This window comes from Borostomias antarcticus, assembly GCF_949987555.1.
Source record: "Borostomias antarcticus genome assembly, chromosome: 4".
Classification (NCBI taxonomy): Eukaryota; Metazoa; Chordata; class Actinopteri; order Stomiiformes; family Stomiidae; genus Borostomias; species Borostomias antarcticus.
In genome coordinates, this window is record NC_140237.1 from 27,959,343 (window position 1) to 27,981,842 (window position 22,500).

At 47.3% G+C, this 22,500-nt stretch overlaps 1 protein-coding gene across 1 annotated transcript in view; it reads right to left on the bottom strand.

Annotated features, from left to right (window-relative positions):
• Positions 1-22,500, bottom strand: part of hcn4 (hyperpolarization activated cyclic nucleotide-gated potassium channel 4) — a gene marked incomplete at both ends in the record, with an annotated part of 88,643 nt that overhangs the window by 41,407 nt on the left and 24,736 nt on the right. The window contains 2 exons of the mRNA XM_084437416.1: positions 5,172-5,390; positions 10,212-10,373. Of these exons, the coding sequence (XP_084293542.1) occupies positions 5,172-5,390; positions 10,212-10,373 (381 nt within the window). The remainder of the gene's footprint in view (positions 1-5,171; positions 5,391-10,211; positions 10,374-22,500) is intronic.

Sequence of the window (22,500 nt, forward strand, 5' to 3'; positions counted from 1 at the left end):
ATGAAGGATGGGTCATGACCGAAAGAACGAGATCACGGATACAAGCGGCCGAAATGAGTTTTCTCCGGAGGGTGGCTGGGGTCTCCCTGAGGGATCGGATGAGAAGTTCAGTCATCCGGGAGAGATTCGGAGTAGAGCCGCTGCTCCTTTGCGTCGAAAGGAGCCAGTTGAGGTGGTTCGGGCATCTAGTGAGGATGGCTCCTGGGCGCCTCCCTAGGGAGGTGTTCCAGGCGTGTCCTGCTGGGAGGAGGCCGCGGGGTAGACCCAGGACTAGGTGGCGGGACTCCGCACTGGCCTGTTAGTTTGAGCGTGTGGTCAAAAAGCTGTTCCGCACCCCGTCTCACTAGGATTCCCCCCCAGGGGCGTTCCATTACCCCAATTAAATAGATAGCTATAGATACAGCCCCCAGGGGGGAGGGGCCTCCAGGTAGGTATAGAATAGAATAAACCATGGCAAATCATACTGCATGCAAACATAGCAATATACTGCAGCAAATTATACCAAAACTTCAATTATTATATTCTGACCTCATAATTCCATATACCATATTTCTATTTTCCTTATACATTCTCTTTAATCAAGTCAAATCAATATGAAGTTAATTCTGGCTCCAACAGAGAGACTCTGACTGTTTTGCAGCCAAGTTAAGTAAAATGTCTCCCGCATGTCACCTCCACCAGATGGCTTCTCATCTCACACACATCTCTCACTTTCTCCATCGCTGCATCTCACCATCTCTCTGTACAGTGCAAGCCAGGGCCCGTTCAGTAGCTAATAATAATAATTCAGGACCTCGAGGGTCTTTTATTCGCCACACGGTAGTGACACACACAAATAAATGAACAAATGAATGAGCGGCGACAACCACACACAACACACACGCACACACATGCATCTGCCGTCGCCGGTGGAAATTGTCCAGTGCATTTGTCCCATCCAAGCTGTCCTCCTCCAGGGGCAGCCAGGAGCAGTGGGAAGCCATCGTTCATGGCGCCCGGGGACCAAGTCCAAGTGCTCAGTCCAGGTCCTGGTCAGGGACCAGGCTGAAGAGCATCTGTTCTTCTGCATGTTTTTCGTATTGGGTTCTTTTGGGAGAAAACCCTTGCGAACACGGGGAGAACATGCAAACTCCACACAGAAAGGCCCAGACCTTCTTGCCATGAGGCGACAGTACGGGGTACTGCGCCACCGTGCCACACGTGAGTGATTTTTGGGGTTCAGTGTCTTGCTCAAGGGCAACTCGGCACACGTGGGCGCTGGGATCAATGCGAGGACCTTGCAATCCCCAGCCGGTCTACCTCCCAAGCTACGTGCCACTAGCTAGTTAGCTTCATGGCTCATTACCGGCTAATGAACTGCTAAGACGTGAGGCCCTTGGTCTCATCTGACCCTGTGGGATGGGACGCTAATACCCAAGGGCTCTGAGTGTGTGTGTGTGTGTGTGTGTGTGTGTGGGTGTGGGTGTGGGTGTGTGTAGTGTATGTGAACAGGCTGTGTGTGAGTAAACGTGGGCTCACTCTTCCCAGGTTGGCCCAGAGCAGAGCAGAAGAGCTCCATACACAGAGTGGAGCTCAGAACAGAGGCCAGGAGATACCTGATCAAAAGCCAGGAGAGACCAGATCAGAGGCAAGGAGACTACAAAACAAACCACCTTCAAATGGACGAGAAAACTGTATTAAATCCATCCAAAATCCATCCCCAAATCCACAAGCCTACCAAAGTCACAGCTATAGGGAGTCATCATCACTACAGTAGCAAACCGACACCGATGGCAGTGAATGGTGGGGCGGGAAGCCCTGTGTGATGACTAAGAGAGTTTGGCCGTTGGCTGCTGTGGCCCCCTGTGAACTGTGTCTGTGGCCGGGCCCCGGACACAGAGCTGAGCTCTCCCACAGGGGGGCCACTGGTTCCAACCACTCAACTACACTACCACCCAGGGCTGGGTGAGGATTGTCCAACGCCTCTTTTTGTGTGTGTGTGTGTGTGTGTGTGTGTGTGTGTGTGTGTGTGTGTGTTTGTGTGTGCGTGCGTGCATGCGTGTGTGTACATGTCTGTGTGCGTGCGTGCATGCCTGTGTGGATTATGTTATTTTAATCTAAAAGGAACCAAATCCCTTCGTCACACAACACACACACACACACACACACACACACACTGAGCTAAATGGGCCAATCTGTCTGTCACTGGACGGTTATGGAATGAACAAACCTGGCAACCGCTTTAAGGATGGATCAGTATTTGTACTGCAGCCCTTGTATTTGAGCCAGGCAGTCAAGCCAGCTACAGCTAGCTACAGTAGCATGCAGACTGTGTTTGAGCCAGGCAGCCGAGCCAGCTACAGCTAGCTACAGTAGCATGCAGACTGTGCCCGTAATCACTGAAGCATACAGAGAGAGAGTGAAATAGGAAAACCCACGCTCTTAAATATTAATTGGAATCTATCTTCGGTGCTTGTGCTTCTCCAAGCAGCTATGTGGAGAAGGCTGGGAGTGTGTGTGTGTGTGTGTGTGTGTGTGTGTGTGTGTGTGTTTGTGTTTGGGTGTGTGTGTGCCTGTGTGTGCTTTAATGGGTGTGTGTGTATGTGCATGTGTGCATGTATGCGTTTGTGTGTGTGGGAGCATTTGCATCTGTGTGTGCTTGCGTGAGTGTGTGTGTGTGTGTGTGTGTGTGTGTGTGTGTGTGTGTGTGTGTGTGTGTGTGTGTGTGTGTGAGTTTCAGCGTACGTCATGTGTGTGTGTATGTTTTTCGAGGGCTTCTGGGCACAAGGGAGTTGGTTGGTTGACTGATTGATTGATTGGAGTGTCTCGGGGCAGTGCGCGGGGCATAGGGCAGGGGGTCGGGAATGCCGCTGGTTAGCGTTGTTTGTTTGTTTATTGTGCGTTCTCATTAGCAGAGAGGCTAGACTGCTTGGCAGCCGTGCAACTGGAAAGCAGAGCAGCAGACAAGACGAGGACGGGGGCGTAGAAAGAGAGGAGCTCTGATCTGGGGGTCTAGAGAGAGAGAGGAGAGATGAGCTGGGGGTCTAGAGAGAGAGAGAGGGAGGAGGGATGAGCTGGGGGTCTAGAGAGAGAGAGAGAGGAGGGATGAGCTGGGGGTCTAGAGAGAGAGAGGAGAGATGAGCTGGAGGTCTAGAGAGAGGGAGGAGGGATGAGCTGGAGGTCTAGAGAGAGAGAGAGAGGAGGGATGAGCTGGGGGTCTAGAGAGAGAGAGGGAGGAGGGATGAGCTGGGGGTCTAGAGAGAGAGAAGAGGGATGAGCTGGGGGTCTAGAGAGAGAGAGGAGGGATGAGCTGGGGGTCTAGAGAGAGAGAAGAGAGATGAGCTGGGGGTCTAGAGAGAGAGAGAGAGAGAGGAGGGATGAGCTGGGGGTCTAGAGAGAGAGAGAGAGGTGGGATGAGCTGGGCGTCTAGAGAGAGAGAAGAGGGATGAGCTGGGGGTCTAGAGAGAGAGAGAGAGAGGAGGGATGAGCTGGGGGTCTAGAGAGAGAGAGAGAGAGGAGGGATGAGCTGGGGGTCTAGAGAGAGAGAGAGAGGGAGGAGGGATGAGCTGGGGGTCTAGAGAGAGAGAGAGAGGAGGGATGAGCTGGGGGTCTAGAGAGAGAGAGAGAGAGAGAGGAGGGATGAGCTGGGGGTCTAGAGAGAGAGAGAGGGAGGAGGGATGAGCTGGAGGTCTAGAGAGAGAGAGCACTGGGACTGTACCCTCCCTCTTCCAGTTAGACAGCAACTCAACGACCCCGGCATCAGTCATGCAGCCACTGCCACACCGCTGCCGTTTCAATTCTCTGCTATTTCTCATTTGTTTTGTTCTCATATTTTACACACTGGTCTCGTTGCTCGTCCCTGCTGACCCGCTCGCGTGTGTGGCGTGTCTAGTTGAACACACGTGAACAGACAGGCTAATGTCTCTGGAGGGAGACTGGCAACACTCTGCTGAACCTCTCCGCTCTCTCTCTCCCTTTCTTTCATTACCCTGCTCTCCACCTTCTATTCCTCTCTCTACATCTCCCCTCCCACCCTCTCTCTCTCTCTCTCTCTCTTCCTCCTACTCTCCCCATCGCCACCTCAAGGCAGAGGTCTCTGTTAGGCCTCTCCCTCTATCTGTTCCTCTCTGCATTGTCTCTCCCTCTCTCCCTCCCTCTCTCTCTCTCTCCCTCTCTCTCACGCTCTCTCCATCCCTCTCTCTCCCTCCCTCCCTCTACCCCTCCTTCTCTCTCTCGCCCTCCATCCCTCTCTCTCTCTCTCTCACCCCCGGCGGTGGGGGCCGTGCGGCCTCCTTGAATCTAGTCTAATTATCACCCACGCCAGGACCATGTAGCGGCGAGCACCGCGGAGCCCAGGGAGCAGGACTAGAGGGGACCGGGGCCTCCATCACCAGCTGCCGGGGGCCTCCCGCTTCCCCACACCAGGGAGCCGGGGACCGGGGGGGGGGGGGGGGGGCAGCCGGGAGCAGCGACCGGCGTCTCTCTACCGCACCCACGCAAACCCGGAGCCCTCAGCCTCAGAGACAGACCAGAAGCTCGTAGTGGAGCGGGGGAGGGGGTGGGGGGGGCAGGCTTTTATGTCCTTGCCCACCTCCCTCTCCCTTAACTTCCAAGACCACTGTTTTGAATAAGAATTTGTGCCTGATGAAATTAAGGTGAAATAAAGAATAAAATAAATAAAAAGGGTGTGTGTGTGTGTGTGTGTGTGGTGGGTGGTGGGCAGCTCTCTCATTGTGTCCTAGTTTCTGGTTGATAGTGAGCTGAGGACAGAGGCAGGGGCGTTTACTGTGGAGTTTATTCGTTTTTGAACTAAAAACCCCTCCGTCCGGGTGAGACAGACTTACGCCTCAGACAGAAAACTAGCATTCCCCATCAACGGGGCGTTCCAGTAGCAGCCAGGGATCAACACATCGCCTACTAGCACTCACGCAGGCAGAAACCCCCAGAAAAACAATGCTAGTCATACTAATGAGCATCTCCTGGGTCACTGCAACACCCACTGTCATTAGTCCTATCCTTGGTGGTCATCGACTCTCTTTCTCTTGCTGCCAAGACAATGATGATAATTGCTTTTCCTTAATTTACGTGTCAAGCTGCCCGACTCACACGAGCTCCGAAGGACACTGGAGTTAAGTGGGAGTGGCCCTCCCACTTCAGCCCCCCCCCCTCCCCCCCCAACCGCACTGACTCACCTTCTCCTGGTACTGTCGGCGGGAGGAGTCCAGCGATTGGATGAGAGCCGTGGCGTGCCCCACGAACATGGCGTAGCAGGTGGCGCCCACGATCATGCTGAGGATGGTCAGCCACACATCCGTCATGCCCACCGGAGGGTACATGCCGTAGCCGATACACAGCATGTGACTCATGGCTTTGAAAAGGGCGTACGAGTACTGCTGTCCCCAGGTGTCATTCTGAGATAGAAGGAGAGAGAGAGGAGGGGTGTGGGGGGGTGGGGGGGCAGTTAGGGAAGTGGACAGAGGGACATGATGACTGCTTTTGCGCTCTCTCTCTCTCTCTCTCTCTCTCTCTCTCTCTCTCTCTCTCTCTCACACACTCACACATGTGCCAAGCATGTGCAGGTAGGTGGGGGGGCGGCACCGGAGAAAAGGTCAGCGAACACTCGACCACAGTGCTGTTCTATACACATACACACACACACACACACACACACACACACATACACACACACACACACACGAAAGAGAGGAGAGAGCGCAGACGTCCCCCTCCTAAGTGTCTACAGGGACCTGATCACTGAGGTGTGACCGTACTGTAAACAGGCCTTCTCACACTCTCTGTAGATACTGTACAACACAACACAGTTGGCTGGATCCCTCTGCGCACATCGAGGACAAGAAAGGACCCTGAGAGAGAAATGAAGAAATAAAGAATGGATGGATGACTGAATGGATGTGTATTGCTTGGCCCGCCAGGCAAAAAAGTAGGGCGGCTATTTAGAAAAATGTGATTTTTTGGGGCGGGTTTTCTCGTTTGTGGATAGATTGCCCCTTCCCTTTAGATCCCTGTGGTCGTCCACAAGCCAAATCAATATCAGACCTCTCCTGGGGTGACTTGTCCAAATTGCTTTCAAACTCATTTCCACTGGGTGGGGGTGTGGAGGGGGGGGGGGTGAAGAGATAGCAATGTTATTAGTGTCTCCTAAAGAAGGTAAGGAATGATGACCCAGTAAGATTGACAGCTATACTGTGAGAGATAAACACGAGAGCCGTGGTCTGATGGACTGTAGTCGGGAGTGAGCCAGCCGCCCCCGGCTGGGACCATGATGCTGCTAAACATCCTCTTTGGTGTATCTGCCGGTGTATAAAGCAATAAAAACCAAGTACTGTACCTACCATGACTGTCAGGCTGTATCTCTGCCTGTCTGCCGGTCTGTCTGTCTACTGTACCTGTTATGTTATGGTATTTTTATTTATAATGCGCCCCCCAACCAACTGTTACATCAGCCCGGGGCGCAGCCCGGGTACAAAAAGAGACAAACAAAAACAAAGGACTGCAGAGACACAAAATGAAACTACATTTAAGACACAAGACAAGGACATAAATTATAGATCGTCTGTGACAAAGAGGTTTGTTTTAAGCTGTGCTCTAAAAGAGTCCAGGGTGTCTGTCTCTTTCTGTCTGCCTGTCTGTCTGTTTGTTAGCCTGTCTGCCTGCCTGTCTGTCTCTCTGTCTGTATCTCTACCTCTCTGCCTGTCTGTCTGTCTTTCTACCTGTCTCTCTGCTTGTCTTTCTGCCTGACTGACTCTCTGCTCCCAATGCTGTGGCTCATTAGAGGAGAGAGATTTTAGTAAGGCACACTGACGAGCATTCCTCTTAGTAATGCAATTAATTAGCCAATGTTTACAGAGCAAAATAAAGCTGCATTTTGATGGTGATGAGAGGCTGCGTTTCTTGGGATCTGAAGTTAGTCCCCTGTGTTGTAAGCCTTTGTCCACCAAGTGGCTCTCCAAGAGTCTATTAAGGCCTATAAGGCTCAATAATAAGCCTGAGTCTTTTATTATCTGCAAATGCTGTCAAATATGTGGAGTGCACTTGGCCCCAGACCAATGAAACCGGGGGAAGAGTGTCAATAGAGAACACCCTGAGGGAAATCAAACGCACCTGAAATACCTGCCAGTATTTTGTTACTCAAGTAAAAATAAAAAAGTAGCTGATTAAAAAGTATTCAAGCAAAAGTATTCTGCCCAAAAAAAATACTGTATGTACTGTATAACTTTGGTTGTTTTTTTTCCCCCCTCTCATGTGATGTAGAATGAAGGACATGGTTTCAGGCACATCTCTTTGGCTGAGCAGACAGGATGCCATGCCAAACGGTCTTGATGCTACTGTATCACTTCATGCTGTCTTTAAAGGTGTCATTAGAATTTTATGTGATTGTGTGTGTGTTTGAGAGAGAGACACAGTGTGTGTGTGTGTGTGTGTGTGTGTGTGTGTGTGTGTGTGTGTGTGTGTGTGTGTGTGTGTGTGTGTATGCTAGGAACGGAGTATTCAAAGATCCAGGATTAATCCTCTTTGAGGCTGAGAGCTGCCGTGAGCTCGACTACAAATCCTCATAATAATGAATCAGCTCTCTCTCTCTCTCCCTCCCTCCCTCCCTCCCTCCCTCCCTCCTTCTCTCTCTCTCTTTCTCTCACTATCTATATATCTATCTTTCCCTCTCTCTCTCCTTCTCTCTATATCTCCCTATTTCTTTCTATCAAATTCAAATAAGCTTTATTGGCATGACAGATGAAACAATCCACGTTGGCAAAGCAGCACAGAGAATCATCAACATTGATAAACAAGAAATGAACATACTGTGCAATAATATACAAATATCAACAATACAATCAAAACCATATAGCCACAATTTAATGTATATAATATCATAACATGGGGAATTGGTAATATGTTTAACAGATGATGTCACTCAGAAATGTTCGGTACAGAATTAGTTTCTCTCAATGTATGACAACAGTCAACGTCTTTTCTTTTACAGCTAATACTGCACACCGACTTTTCTCTCCACATGACAGTTTCTGAGGATCAGGAAGATTAATAAACTCAGTTTTTTTTTTTGAGAGAGAGAGAAAGTCTCTCAAATCTTCATATTTCTCAGAGTTTAATAAGTGAACACAGCCTGGCCTCCCTGGGTAGCCAGTCCTACCTGTGACAGCCTGTTTCTGTGACCAGGCTGTGTCCACTCAGTCTGGACATTGTCAACGCGTTGTACTGTTTTCTATCAGTCACAGCAGTCAGGTACTGTATCCTCCTCCACTGTGTACTCTCTGTTTAGGGTCAAATAGAATTCTAATTTACTTTGTGAATTGGTGGTTTCGTTCGAATATTTGATATCATTTTCTTTTTGTTTTGAGATGATTTGGCTGAGCCAGACTGGTGTTTGTGGGCCGAGCTTTAGGACCAGCTGGCAGAGGGGACTCTTATCTGTGTTCAACTCTTGGCACTGAAGGGCTTTCTAGTGGTAGGAGTGGAGGTCACTTGATTGGAGATGTTTGTAGAATTTGATGGCTATCTTTTGAATTTTTATTGTTAAAATTGGTCTATCTCTATATATTTCCTATATCTACTTCTCTATCCATCCATCCATCCATCCATCCATCCATCCATCCATCCATCCATCCATCCATCCATCCATCCATCCATCCATCCATCCATCCATCCATCCATCTATCTATCTATCTATCTATCTATCTATCTAACTGGCTGTCTGGCTGTCTCTGTAGGTGTGTTTCCATTACACTTTTTCGCCGTAATTCTCGTAGTCTAGTATCGCGACGCCACACAATTCACGCAAAGCGCAATCAGGAAATAAACAAACCGTTCCCGAGATAGGTGTCCTACCTGTATTCTACCTGTCGCTCCAATGGTAAATAACGGCTGACGGACATTTAGGACATTTTCTATGACATAGCACGGATATCGACTAGATGAGAAGGTAAGGAAGTGTTTGTGAATCTGTTAACATGATATATTTTTGTAGAAACAAAAAGAATAAAGGCCTAGTGTCGCTATAAAGTCGGGTGTTTCAGGAAGAATATTATATGTTGTTATTAATAATTCATTGCTACCTCTTCCTCTTCTTCTCCTACTGTATGTCATGTCCAGTGACGTGTGGCCTAAATTCGAAATAAGTGTTTCCATTACACTGCAATATACTTTTATATCAACACGTCTGAAAAAACACCTCATGAGAGCATAAAAACCTTTTATCGACACTTGAGAGGTTTTTCGAAATGTAGGTGTTTCCATTACCGGTGTTTTATTGCGATATTTGGGTTTTGCGCATTTCTAGTGGTAATGGAAACGCACCTTCTCTCTCTCTCTCTCTGGTCATTTTTAAGAAGCAGCAAAAGACGCTCCTGTTTAGACGTTTGTTGAATCAATTTGACTGTATGTTTATGACTGTTGTCCTGTTTCCTGTGTTTAATTTTGTTTATTCCTTGTATGCATTTTAACTTCTGTGAAGCACTTTGTGAGTCCTCTCTGTGAGAAGTGCTATTATCAATAAAATGTAGCCTACTGGCCAACCCAACTCAAGCCGCTACGGCTGGTTCAGGGTCATGCCTCAGATTCTGAACAGTCCACTTATACAACCGGCAGAGAGAACTCAATAAGCCAGGACCGGGTGTTGATTACCAGACAGGGCTTTCCAGCAGCTCTCCCTGGGCCTAGCCCACCTGACCGTGACACAGCGCCAGGCTCCGCTGTGTGAAATTAGCACAAGGCAATTAGCGCTCACTTGAAAATTGTCAGTACTTGACCAATATTGGATAAGGGGATGGTGTGACTTGCATGTGTGTGTGTGTGTGTGTGTGTGCGTGCGCGCGTGTGTGTGTAGGAAGCGGTGTCTTTCTGTCGCTGTCTGAAACTATTTCAGTTTATCCGAGGCCCCAATGCTTCTCACCTTCAGAATATGAATGACCTGAGCAGTGAAATAGAGCTCTAAACAGACAGGAAAAAGGCAGCAAACTGAAACTGTGGGTGAAATTGATGTAAGACGAAGAAAAAAAGGAAACTAAAAACATTTTGATTTAGGCGGGAGGAATGGGAACTGCCCGATATGGCAACCCTTTCCCATAATGCTCGTGGGCTTGGCACCTGTACAGTACGTAATTACAGCACTGGGGGAGATGAGATAACGCAGTGGAAGGAGAATAATGCATTCAGACAGACATACAGAGGGAGAGAGAAAGAGAGAGAGCCAGACTTACCACCATCTTGTTTTTGGACACCCAGCAGTCGGCGGGAAAGTCCTGCAGCATGGGGACCAGGAACTGTAGACAGCCGTCCCAGTGACACAGCAGCAGCATCATTCCGATCAGGTTGACGATCCTCACCATGGCGCTGGCCAGGTCATAGGTCATGTGGAAGATCTGGAAGAGAACCATATGACTTTTGTATTGTAATTTGTTGGACAAAAAAGAAACATTTGACTATGCTCTTCTATTCGTCAACAGATGAGTTAGTATAGTATGCATACTCAGAGGCAGTAGGCTTTAATATTAGGCTATATAGCTAAACATGCATAATTCACTTTTGTCAATTATTTTGGCTGCCAAAAACATCAATATCAAAATATCAAGATATAACTAAAGAGCTAAATCATATTTTAACAGTAATAGTGTGGAAGATACACATTTCAATGACAAGAACACCAATCAATGTATCAAAATTAGCTACAGAACTCCAGATACAGACAGTTAGCTAAAGAACTACAGATACACAGAGTTAGCTACAGAACTACAGGTACAAAATTTGCTACAGAACTACAGATGCAGTTAGCTACAGAACTGCAGATACAGGTAGAGATAGCTACAGGACTACATATACAGAGTTAGCTACAGAACTACAGATACAGGTAGATATAGCTACAGAACTACAGATGCAGAGTTAGCTACATAACTACAGATACAGGTAGAGTTAGCTACAGATACAGGTAGAGTTATTATACTGTAGCTACAGATAGCCTAGACAGAGTTAGTAACATAGCTTAACTGTAGTCAGAGGGGTAGGCCTAGAGGACGAACACATAATATCATTGAGAGAAAGAAGTGCAAGGCACTCAGAAATTCATGAAAAAGCCTGTAGCTTATATCGTTTAGAAAAAGCTGTTAGACCAAAATACACAGGGAACTGTTTTAAACGTTTTAATGGATTTCGGAGTGCCTTGAACTACTTTTCCCTCAATGACTAAGGCCAATAGCCTATATCCAAAGAACACCCACAAAAGTGCCTCTTGTCTAACGTTAGAAACTAAGTAGCACTCTAGCCCCCTCTTTCATTTCTCTGAAAGTCATGTATTGGTGTTGATTATTTAGGACACGTGTTCTGACTGACCAAACCCTTTAACTACCACAGCTCACAAAGAAACAAGAATTTCCCTGAAGACCTCTCTCTCTCACTTAGTTCCCTGACCTCTGTATCTCTCTGCTCTAAGGTCAAGGTCAAATGATGGATTGCGGTATTACTGTTGCAACTGCAACTCCACTGGGTCAGTCCTTGTTTAATGTGAGCTTCGTTCTAGGCTGGAATTGTCTCAATCTACAATATAGGAGCCTCAATGGAACCATTGTGGTGTGTTATGTAACAGCCGTTGTCTAAGCAAATGTTTCAGTCATACTTCAATATTCTACAGACCTGGCTTATGGCAAACAAATTAATACTCAATATAAACTAATCTCATACTATGATTTCACCAAATCCTAAGGTTCAACATTTGGTATTACCTGTCTTGATGGAACACCTCTGCTGAAAGTGGTTAAGAAAGTGCTTTTTCTTTTGGGGCTCTCTACAGATCCAGAAACTGTTTTTCCTTTTCTGTTAGAAAGAAACTAGTGTTTCAACTTATCTTACCCATATTCGATTACACCGAATCATCAGTTTGCCTCTAAAAGGACTCTACTTCCTCTCAATACTGTTTACAATAGATTATGCAGATTACATTACATTACAGTCATTTAGCAGACGCTTTTATCCAAAGCGATCCAAAGCGGCAGATGTGTCCTTGTATGTTCTTTCACAACTCATCATTGCACAATATATGAATCCCTTAACTGTCTTTCTCCTACATCAAGAAGTCATCAACATTGGCTGCAATTTACCTATAAATGTATTCTATTAGTACTCTATTTAAAGCAGCGGATTGGACCTTTCTCTTCCACTTACAAAGTAAGACACTCTACGCAATTCTTTTTTTCTGTTCCTGCAGTTTCCAAGTGTATAGTATAGCTAAGGAAGCTTTTATGTTTAAAGCTCTATCTGTTTGGAATTTGCCTGTCAATATTCAATCTGTATCATTTCTTTCCTTGTTCAAAAATGCTTCCTTGTTCCAAAGCAAACATGTTGCTGATGGCCTGGTGTTGACCAGCCAGCACAGAGCAGAGGTGGTAGCATGGGACCTCGTCTTCGGCAATCAGGGTGGGTTAGACTTGACACTGAATCATTCCAATCAACCGCTTAGTTAACCACAGTGATGGTGAAAGCATGGGCGGCTTGGCCAGGCTCTGGTTTCCCCAGAGTGTTTGTGTGTGTGTGTGTGTGTGTGTGTGTGTGTGTGTGTGTGTGTGTGTGTGTGTGTGTGTGTGTGAGCGTGTGTGTGTTTGGATATGTGTGTTTGGATGTGTGTGTGTGTGTGCGCGCGCGCGTGCGTGTGTGTTTGTGTGTGCATGTGTGTGTGTGTGTGTGTGTGTGTGTGTGTGTGTGTGCATGTGAATTTGTGTGTGTGTGTGTGTGTGTTTGTGTGTTGACATTGGTGGTGGGGTTTGTTAATCCTAATGATAACTGTAGTAACAAGGAGCTCGAAGATGTCTTGTTGTGGATTTTAATGGCATCGACACTTTAAAGCCACTTAATCCCATCCAGGGCCACGGTGAGCCGTGCTAACCGCTGGTCTCCTTATTAACAGCCACTCAGACAGCGGTGTTTAAGAGCTCAGGCCTTTCAGAGGGATGTTACATCTGGCCCCCTGGTGTCTATGGGGAGATGAAGAGGAGAAGAGAAGGCCCAACAAAACACCACACATACACACACACACACACACACACGCACACATACATGCATGCATAGACACACACGTACAGTATATAGACACCCACACTGGACTTGCTCCTAAAGCACAGTTGCTCTCTCTCTCTCTCTCTCTCTCTCTCTCTCTCTCTCTCTCTCTATCTATCTATCTATCTATCTATCTATCTATCTATCTATCTATCTATCTATCTATCTATCTATCTATCTATTATTTCTCTCCATCTCTTTCTCTCCCTCGTTCAAAAGCATTTCACCCCGGGCCCATTTACGTCATCTGAGCCAAGTCGTTCACCTTTCCCACTCAATCTACCCATCCATTCGTACAGCCTGTACCCATCCGCTCCACCTCTCCGCTCCAAAGCTCATCTACCCTTCTCCTGCTCCACCTCTCCGCTCCGCAGCTGCGCTCAATAACGCCGGCCGCAATGTTTGTTTTTAAAGAGCCCCATTCAACCCCCTCAGACACAACAACACGTTCGTTATCTAATATGAGGCAATGGCTCGAGATGTAGATTTTTCCAGCTGGAACTAAATGGCATTCCATAATACTAAAGAGCTGTAAAAAATCACTCGGTGGCAAAATGAATAAATCATGAAGTAGCCTAGCTCGTACCGTCTCATGCAACATTCGCATTGATACTTCTCACCCTCAATTTGTGAAATTGCATTTCCGAGGCAGCAGAGGATGAGCATTATCTTACAGTGGTAGCTGTGCATCGCAGTGCAAGCGATGGCCTGATTGGTACAGTAATGCCTTCAGATGTTCCAATTTACCCCTGATTAAAAATGGATCGAGGTATAAAATATACAGCGCTTGGGCTTACAGTGTGCCACATTTGAATAAATTATACGTTTACATTCCCGGTTACCAATTTGCTGCACTGTGTACAGTATAACCCTACTAACACAGTACGTAAAACTGACGGGACACATTGGTGTAATTGTGGTAATTTTGCGACGTCACCAGCAGCGGACCTAGCTGACACCTAGCTGACACTTGCCTTTTCAGTCGCAAAATAACCAAAATAGCCGTCCTCAAGGACACTGTAAGGGAACGTAGCCGCCACTGCTGCTTAAATCCGTAACTACGATGTAATTAAATAACGTGACAATGTGGTTAGATCACAGTCCCAATCTGACTTTATTGGAAATGTGTCACAGTGGGCAGAACATTTGTAAATTACTTAGGTTTTAAAATAAATTTTGAAGTCATACAGTTACAGAATTGTAATAATGAGGAGAAATCCTGCATGTCTGTTTTGTGTGTAATTTCTCATTTACAGTTAATATTAACACTAAAGATTTGCAGTCTAGGCCTAATAAAAATAATGATAAAAAATATGCCTATGAATAAAGTCCTAATTTTGCAACCTAAATGTGAGCAATGAACGCTGAGCATTGAACGTAGAATGCAAGGCATTGGGCTACTTTACAATTGAAGAACTAGACAAACAAGTTACACACTCTGTGCCAGTAGGTGGCGGTATGCACATTAAAGTTGTTTGCGATCCGCCACTAAACCCAGCGAAGGAGAAGAAGAACGAGAACGGTAAACTTCCGCCGTTTGAAACAGAAGTGATTGAGAAAGACCAACATGCTGTCTCCCCGCGACAACACAGATCATGTAAGTATCTAAATTTCAATGTATACATACATACTATGTATTTTGGTATCGTCCCAGATAAAACACCAACGTTATGTGCAAGCTACCCTATTGTAATGATTCTCTATCTGCAGATGCTCTCTTTCCAATGTTAGCTAACTAGCTAGCCAGCTAACGTGATTAGCCTTTTTCTGTACATGGCTAGCTAAGTAGCCTACGTAAAATTACTCTCGCAATTATTGTTAAAACGTTCGCTTTTGTGTAATTGTAGCTTAAATTATAATGTTGGCTTGGCAACTTGAGAATATTTCAGTTGTGTACACTATAACTTTTATGAAGTGTTGTTGTGGGCCATTGTTTCCTAATTACGGGCAATGGTGGCTAGCAGGCTCGCGCGAGCTCCTGCACGTTCGTACTGTTTCATCGCTTGGAATAAAATGTGATAATTAGCTTACTCATTGATTTCGCATTAACCCACGACACCGTTAGTATGTGTTTGTTTTTAGGCATTCATTTTTCCGATTTTAACGTTAACAGAATACAAGAAGCCCCAACAACGGAGCTAGGCTAGCTAGCAGGATTTGTTATAGCAGCCATCTTGGCTTTTGGCACGTGGTCCTGTGGAGTGTGCATGTCAGCCAACGAGAGGGTCACCCACCCACTCTCTCTCTCTCTCTCCCTCTCTCCCCTCCCATGCTCTCAGTTGCCAACCTCCCAGTTCTTGTTTGAACTGAGCAAGAAGCAGGTGAGCGGGGCAGGAAGAGGCGCTAAGACGGGACAGGCGTGGCCAGGGGCAGTCCTGGGACAGCACCACAGGCTCTGTGAGTCTTGTTCAGTTGAATGCCCTCATGAGTATTAACAGAAGAGCACCATATACATATGCACACATACACTCTAACATGTCGCTCTCTCCTCAGCTCAGCCCAATGGTCTCTGATGGTTCTGTCTGGCCAGCCCTTAGGTGGAGAAACACCTGATCATCAATATAGGCAGGCACACGTAAGTACAAATGCACATACGTTTCCATAGACGGGATAAACAAATGGGGATATTGATATTGAGTTAATGTTAGCGGTAGACATGTGAGATTCATAAGACGCATCACTGACGCCAGTGACGCCACAATATCAGGGAAATTGAGCAATTGCTTCCCTGTAGTGCAAACTTGCAAGATTCGCTCAGTTATTAACCCTTTAAATCAGGGTTGGAGTATTCCAGGTGTGTGGCCATGGCCATGAACACCAGTAGAGGAGGGAACCAAGTGTCTCATTCTCTCTCCACAGTTGTGTGGTTGTAACCCCCCACTAGCTACATATTCATTCAATCTTTATTTAACCTCGTGAATCAATTGAGAGTAAGCTCTCATTTACAATGACGTATAATCACTCTATATTTGAACTTGTACTACAGGTGAGATAATCCTTTTTAATGGTCTCTCTCATTCGCTCTCCTAGCTGTGATGTTAGAGTTGTGCAAGACTTGGGTGTTCTCCTGCTCTGAGTGCCCATTCTCCTATACCTCCCAGATCTACCTCCACAAGCACATCAAGAGGAGCCATGACAACCTCTGTCTGCTGAGGAACACACAGAGCATTATGAAGTAGCCAGTGCCTTGGCGAAGGTGTTTGAGCAGCAGTCATCAATGGATTAACTCCCAAGACACAAGGAAGAGACAGCGCAACACACGCTATGACTCCAGTGACAAAGGTAATATAATAAAGTGCATTCAACAGTCCCAAAAGAGTACTACTTGAGTTGACTAATCTGAGCTAACTTACCTCTACTATATGTTCCAGTGCCCAGGCAGCCGGTCGGCAGAACTCACACCAGACCAGCTATGCCAGGTGCCAGAGCCGGAAGGCCTGCTCTGCCAGTTATCAATGCAGGTATCCATGCATGTTTGTGTTGGTGAAATGTCTATGCATATTTGCACACTTACAGTTAACTCAGGACTTTCGGAAGACTCATGTACTCAGTTCACTAATTCGCTCATCTCACATCTCACTACTCGGCAGTAGATGTTCATCGCCCGGGTCCTTTGAGCCAAGGCGCTGTGAGCCCAGGCCCTTCAGACGTCCAGGCACGAGCAGCATGCATCAGCGATTAGCACCCCGGCCAGACCAGGTCAGGGTCTGACATGTCTCATGTCGAGTTGATTCTTCCCCTTATGCCAGTATCACTACGCCGCCAGCACCATAGTTTCCTGCTCATCCCTTTATCCTCTGGTTTTCAGGTAGTTCTCTGATGCCATCGCCTGTGAGACCAACAGCTCCAGCAGTGTTGCCATCAAGCTCTGCAGATGCTGGTATGCTGAATTTTGTGAACTACTTCATGCTGCATGTAGGGATATACTTTGAGCTGAATATCCATTATGGGACCGTACAATTACTTATAGCCACATCTGTGTTTAATATCCAGACTTCCAGCAGTTCTCCAGCGTCATGCAGAGTCTGAGGGAGGGTTATGGCCTGTAAGCCAAGCACCACTGTGACGGAGGTGTCTGCCCAGCTGCAGGAGACGCTGAAACATGCCCCTGCTCGATTCAAAAAGGTATGTGATGTCAGGCAGTTAATTTTCTCGTATCCAGTGACATGGCACGCTTCCAATGAACGTATGCGACTTGCTTTTACAGCCATTTCATTATGTCCTTAGGCATCTGCTCCAGCCCAGCTGACCTCCCCAGCCCAGCCCCTGACCGCAGCTCCAGCCCTGACCACAGCTCCAGCCCTGACCGCAGCTCCAGCCCTGACCACAGCTCCAGCCCTGACCACAGCTCCAGCCCTGACCGCAGCTCCAGCCCTGACCACAGCTCCAGCCCTGACCACAGCTCCAGCCCTGACCACAGCTCCAGCCCTGACCACAGCTCCAGCCCTGACCGCAGCTCCAGCCGTGACCGTAGCCCGTCTGACTACAGCACGTCTGACCACAGTGGAGTATTCAGATGAGGATGACCTTTTCTGCCCAGACCCTCGATTCAGATGTGGGACCCCCAGCCCGTCTCCCTAAACCTGCCTTTCCAGCCTGCCAGGATGGATGCCTTTTTTAAAAATAGTTTTTGTAAATTTTAACCTTTTTTTATGGGATACAACGGTCTGTTCCCGGCCTGCCTGCCACAGAATGCGCACTGTTTCATTTTTGTTTTTAGAACTTTTGCAATTGTCAGATAATGGGTTGCTAGCCAGAGCTTGTACATGCTTTTTTTTGCTTTTCTGGCTATGCGTAATGTGACAGACCGTAAACCTCATCCTTGTAAATATGTATACTTTTAATTTGTAATGTACTTTGTGTAATAAAATGTTCTTAACTGTTAATGGTGTTCAGTCTTATATTGGTTTGTATCATAATGCTTGCTGCTATATCCCCATATAGCATTAATTCGTTTTTGTACTGGTAAATGCTAAATATAGCCAGTGGTACTGCAAATGCTAAATATAGCCAGTGGTCAGGGTTTAGTAAGTAAGTGACCATATTTGCACCGTGCGAAAAAGACGTGCAGACCAAGTCATATAAATACCTGTAAATCTAGTGTCAGCCAGGTGAGTTTATGACGGAGGTTCCTGCCCACGTTTTTTGCACGCGGCCGCACCGTATTTGCACCGTGCGAAAAAGACGTGCAGACCAAGTCATATAAATACCTGTTAATCTAGTGTCAGCCAGGTGAGTTTATGACGGAGGTTCCTGCCCACGTGATCACGTGCGTTCTTTGCACGCGGCCGCAACTTCGGAATGACGTGTCGTTCTTACGTAGCGTCTACTAAACGGCAGATCTCGCGTTTCCGTAAATGGCCGCGTAATTTCCGCACGCGGCGCGCACGAATCGTCACCTATAGCGGCCGTATGTCGAACGTTCGCGCAACCTGCGTGTGTTAGTAGGGAATTAACATGGTAATATTGCACTATTAGCCCTCCAGCTATCTACACTGGACACAGTAAACATCCGTCAAGCCATTAAAATATCGATGTAAAGTAAAAATAAATAAATAGAATGAGTGTTTCATCTGCTGGGTAAGTTGCCTGGGAGAAACGTATATGAGATAAACCTCCAACCCCGGTCACAAATCACTCCCCTCCGGCAGGAGGCTGCGGTCCATCAGGACCAAGACCTCACGCAACAAAAGCAGCTTCTTCCCCACATCCATCAATAAGGCTCGTGTCCCTTTTTCTGATTCTGATTTCAAACTGAACGCTATCATAGACCTCCTGAAGTTATATATCCATGTAGGCAACTTCTCTGTAACATTTTGTGCACTCTACTGTTAGTTATGTCTCTCTTATGAAGTATCTAGCCCATGTTTACTGCTCTATATATGTTTTTAGCCAGTAGACACACATTTTCCAGGAGCTTGCTTTATCGTCTCGTTGAGAGAGGTCTTGGAATACTTTTTACAGCTCACTTTTCTGGCTCCCGGGTGAAACTGTTTTTTGCTTCCCTCTCGAATATGTAGGGGTGGGACCCATGCCCACCCCCATTGCTCTCTGTAAAGCACATTGTGTGGCATGAAATGCGCAATATAAATAAAGCTTGATTTGATTTGATTTGATATGGCCTTGAAAGACGTCCCTCTCTCTGAGGAAGACGAGTCTCCTGTGAACCTAACCAAACTAATGCCATGCTAATCTCCCCGTAGCTCTGAAGCGGCTTTAAAACACTGCCTTTCACTTTTGGAAGTGATTCCCTAGATCTCCCTTCTCAGCCCTACCCTAAATTCAAATGAATTTCTACAGAGCCAGAGCCCAGTGCCATTCATTTCCCCAATACTGCTCCAGATAAATTGGAAAGAATCTGTTCTGACAAAGGGTTATTATGGGGTCATTATTTTAGAGCTGAGAAATGAGGGCTCTCATGCATCTGTCTCTCTCTCTCTCTCTCTCTCTCTCTCTCTCTCGCTCTCTGTCTACCCTGACCCCCCTCTCCCTCTCTCTGCCCTGCCCTGCCACTCTCTTTCTCTCTCTTTCTCTCTCTCTCTCTCTCTCTCTTTCTCTCTTTCTTTCTCTCTCTCTGTCCTCTCTCTCCTTACAAATGCTGAAATGCAGTGGGATAGTTTGACTAATCTCACTTTAAAACAGATGACACACACACACACACATACACGCACACACGCACACACACACGCACACACACACACACACACACACACACACACACACACACACACACACACACACACACATGCAGAGCACACCGCATTGCATTAAGGATGATGCATTGCCAGCCTCCTTCTTTTAATTGATAGGGACATACAATGATCCTGACAGCATCACTAGCAAAGTAAACAACAGGCCAGTGATTGATGAGGGCGCAGACACACTCCACAAAGGTAGCTTTAGGGCAGGGGCTCCCACAGTGACGACCATGATAACCTCAGCACTGCTATAACAGTGTGTGCGTGTGTGTGTGTGTGTGTGTGTGAGAGAGAGAGAGAGAGAGAGAGAGAGAGAGACAGAGAGAGAGAGGCCTGTGTTAGGGTGCTTCTTCTTAAATGCGGTTTATTCACCCACATAGAGCTAACAGATATAAAGCTATTAGCTGGAGAGCTGGAGATATAAATTGGTCGACCTGTTCTGGAAGTGTGAGCTAATGCTCCCAGCATTCTATCTTTATACTAATATTTGGAACCCTGCACAGCGCTGCATGAAAATTCATGATTTGTTTTACATTTGGCCTTGAACTGAAAAAAGCAAATAATTCTGGCACACTTCTAAGGAGAAGAAGATAGGAGAAGAGAGAGATCCGTACGTTTGAGCAATGGGGAGGCTGCGGCAGGAAGTTATCTAGGACAGACAGGAAGTCGGGGGAGGCAGCTGTCGAATCCTCCCAGACAGATGGAGGGAGAAGAGTGTGGTCCAGGTGAGAGGATAGCAGCATATGTCCCCGGGTGCCCGCAGAGGCCGGCCAGACAACCTGCGCAGCGCTAGACTCGGGCATCTGCCGTTGGTTGTCCACCTCGCTAATGATGATGAATGTTTGCCGCCATGTGTCTCCGGCAGATCCGAGAAAAAAAATCATTCACTCACATAGTTTTTTTTTGCTCGCGCCACTTTCACACTGCCTACCTACAGTAGCACCCACACCCCCCCTAGTTTACAATTTTAGTTCAGCCCACAGGACTCCTCAGTGTCTCGCACATTGGGGTCAACATGAGCTATACTAAACGCCAAGGAGGCGGGGGTGGGGATAAAAAAGGCTTGACAAAATGTCAGTGGCTCACTCTCTCTCTCTCTCTCACACACACACACACACACAGACATACACGTACACACACACACACACGCACACACACTCACTCACAGTAATGTTGGCCGAGGGAATATTGGAGATTAAGAAGTGGGGGGGTGAGGGCGGGCCACAGGGGGGCCCTACTCCATCGTCCGTCTAAACAGAACTGGAGGGTGAGTAGCCAGACACCCCCTGGCTCCCAGCAAGTGGGCCCTCCTAGCGCTATCGATGTGAGCGGGATTACACGTTTTGATGTAATACTCCTTTAAAGGCCCCCCGCTGTGGGTATTAATATCATCACACAAGGCACATTCAGAGCGTTGAGGACCTGTCAGTGTTGCTGGCAAGCCTCATTGTGCGCTCAATAATACCCTATTAAACCCTTTCTTCTCGGCACTCTTATCTCTGAGAGAGCAGCTCTCCTCCAAGGTAGCGGGTCGCCCGCCAGGGGTCTGATTGGTCGGTTTTTACTCTTATTTATATAATTTGGGACGGTTTATTGGTTGGAAATGAAAGGCGGTGGCACACTTGGTCACTGCCCCCGCGGGGTCTAAGCAGCTAGCATGTGACTGCCGCTTATCGAAGCACCTTGGGATTAAGTCTGTGGCACATCGGCACACACCCCCACCCCCGCACCCCCCAAAATAACCCCCAGCCCTACTCCATACCCGCACCCACTCAGCCGGTCGCCCGGCATAACCATACATCTCCACAATCACAGATATCAATATTAATGGACCCCTTTCTGGGACACCGATAAACAAACACAGATGGCTCTGGCTCAGTGGCTCCCAACGGCCAGATCAAAATGCTCTATAATACTTCTGCCGTGTCGCAATTATCCAGTCCGCTAATGTTCTTCTCACTGGCTCCTCACAGGAAGACCATTCAGCGAAGCTCACGCTGATGCTGTGTAGTCTAGAGGCTAGGTGGCTAGCTAGCCCGCTTTGGGCTTTTCTGGCTAGTCTGCTCATTAGGACCCTTAACGACAGTATAGCCTTCAAAATGCCTCAGCATCTGTGCTAACAGCACTGTTTAGGTGGCAGAGATGCTGCACAAATCTGGCATATGGGTGTGGGGGAGGATGTGTGTGTGTGTGCGTGTTTGTATGTGTGTGTGTGTGTGTGTGTGTGTGTGTGTGTGTGCAGCTCCTCTCAGGGCTTAGTCATTAGTGCATTTGGTTTGAGTTTGATAACATGCTGACTAATTTCATTCAAGTCACTGGTTTTGATGACGACGGGACACAAGTCCAATGTCTTATTTTTGTCCGAATGAAATACGACGACGAGAGCAGAGAGCCCTGGCTGTCAGGGCGGGAGGTACAGGAGAGACGCTGCAGAGTCCTCCTTCTCCTCCTCCTCCTCCTCCTCTTCCTCCCCTGCCCCCCCCACCCCTCTGTCTATGATGGATATCTGCACACCACTTCGAATGCCGCTATCTGTGACAGTGTTATCACTGGCATGTGGACCTCCCCCCCCCCCCCCCCCCCCCAATCTCTCTTGCGCACACACACACACGCATGCGTACACACACAGAACGCACACACACAGAACACACACACACAAGGAACACACATACACAGAACACACACACACACACACCCCTGTTTGTAGAGTGTTGCAATACAGCATCCTGGTGGGTGTTCCCTCCATCTG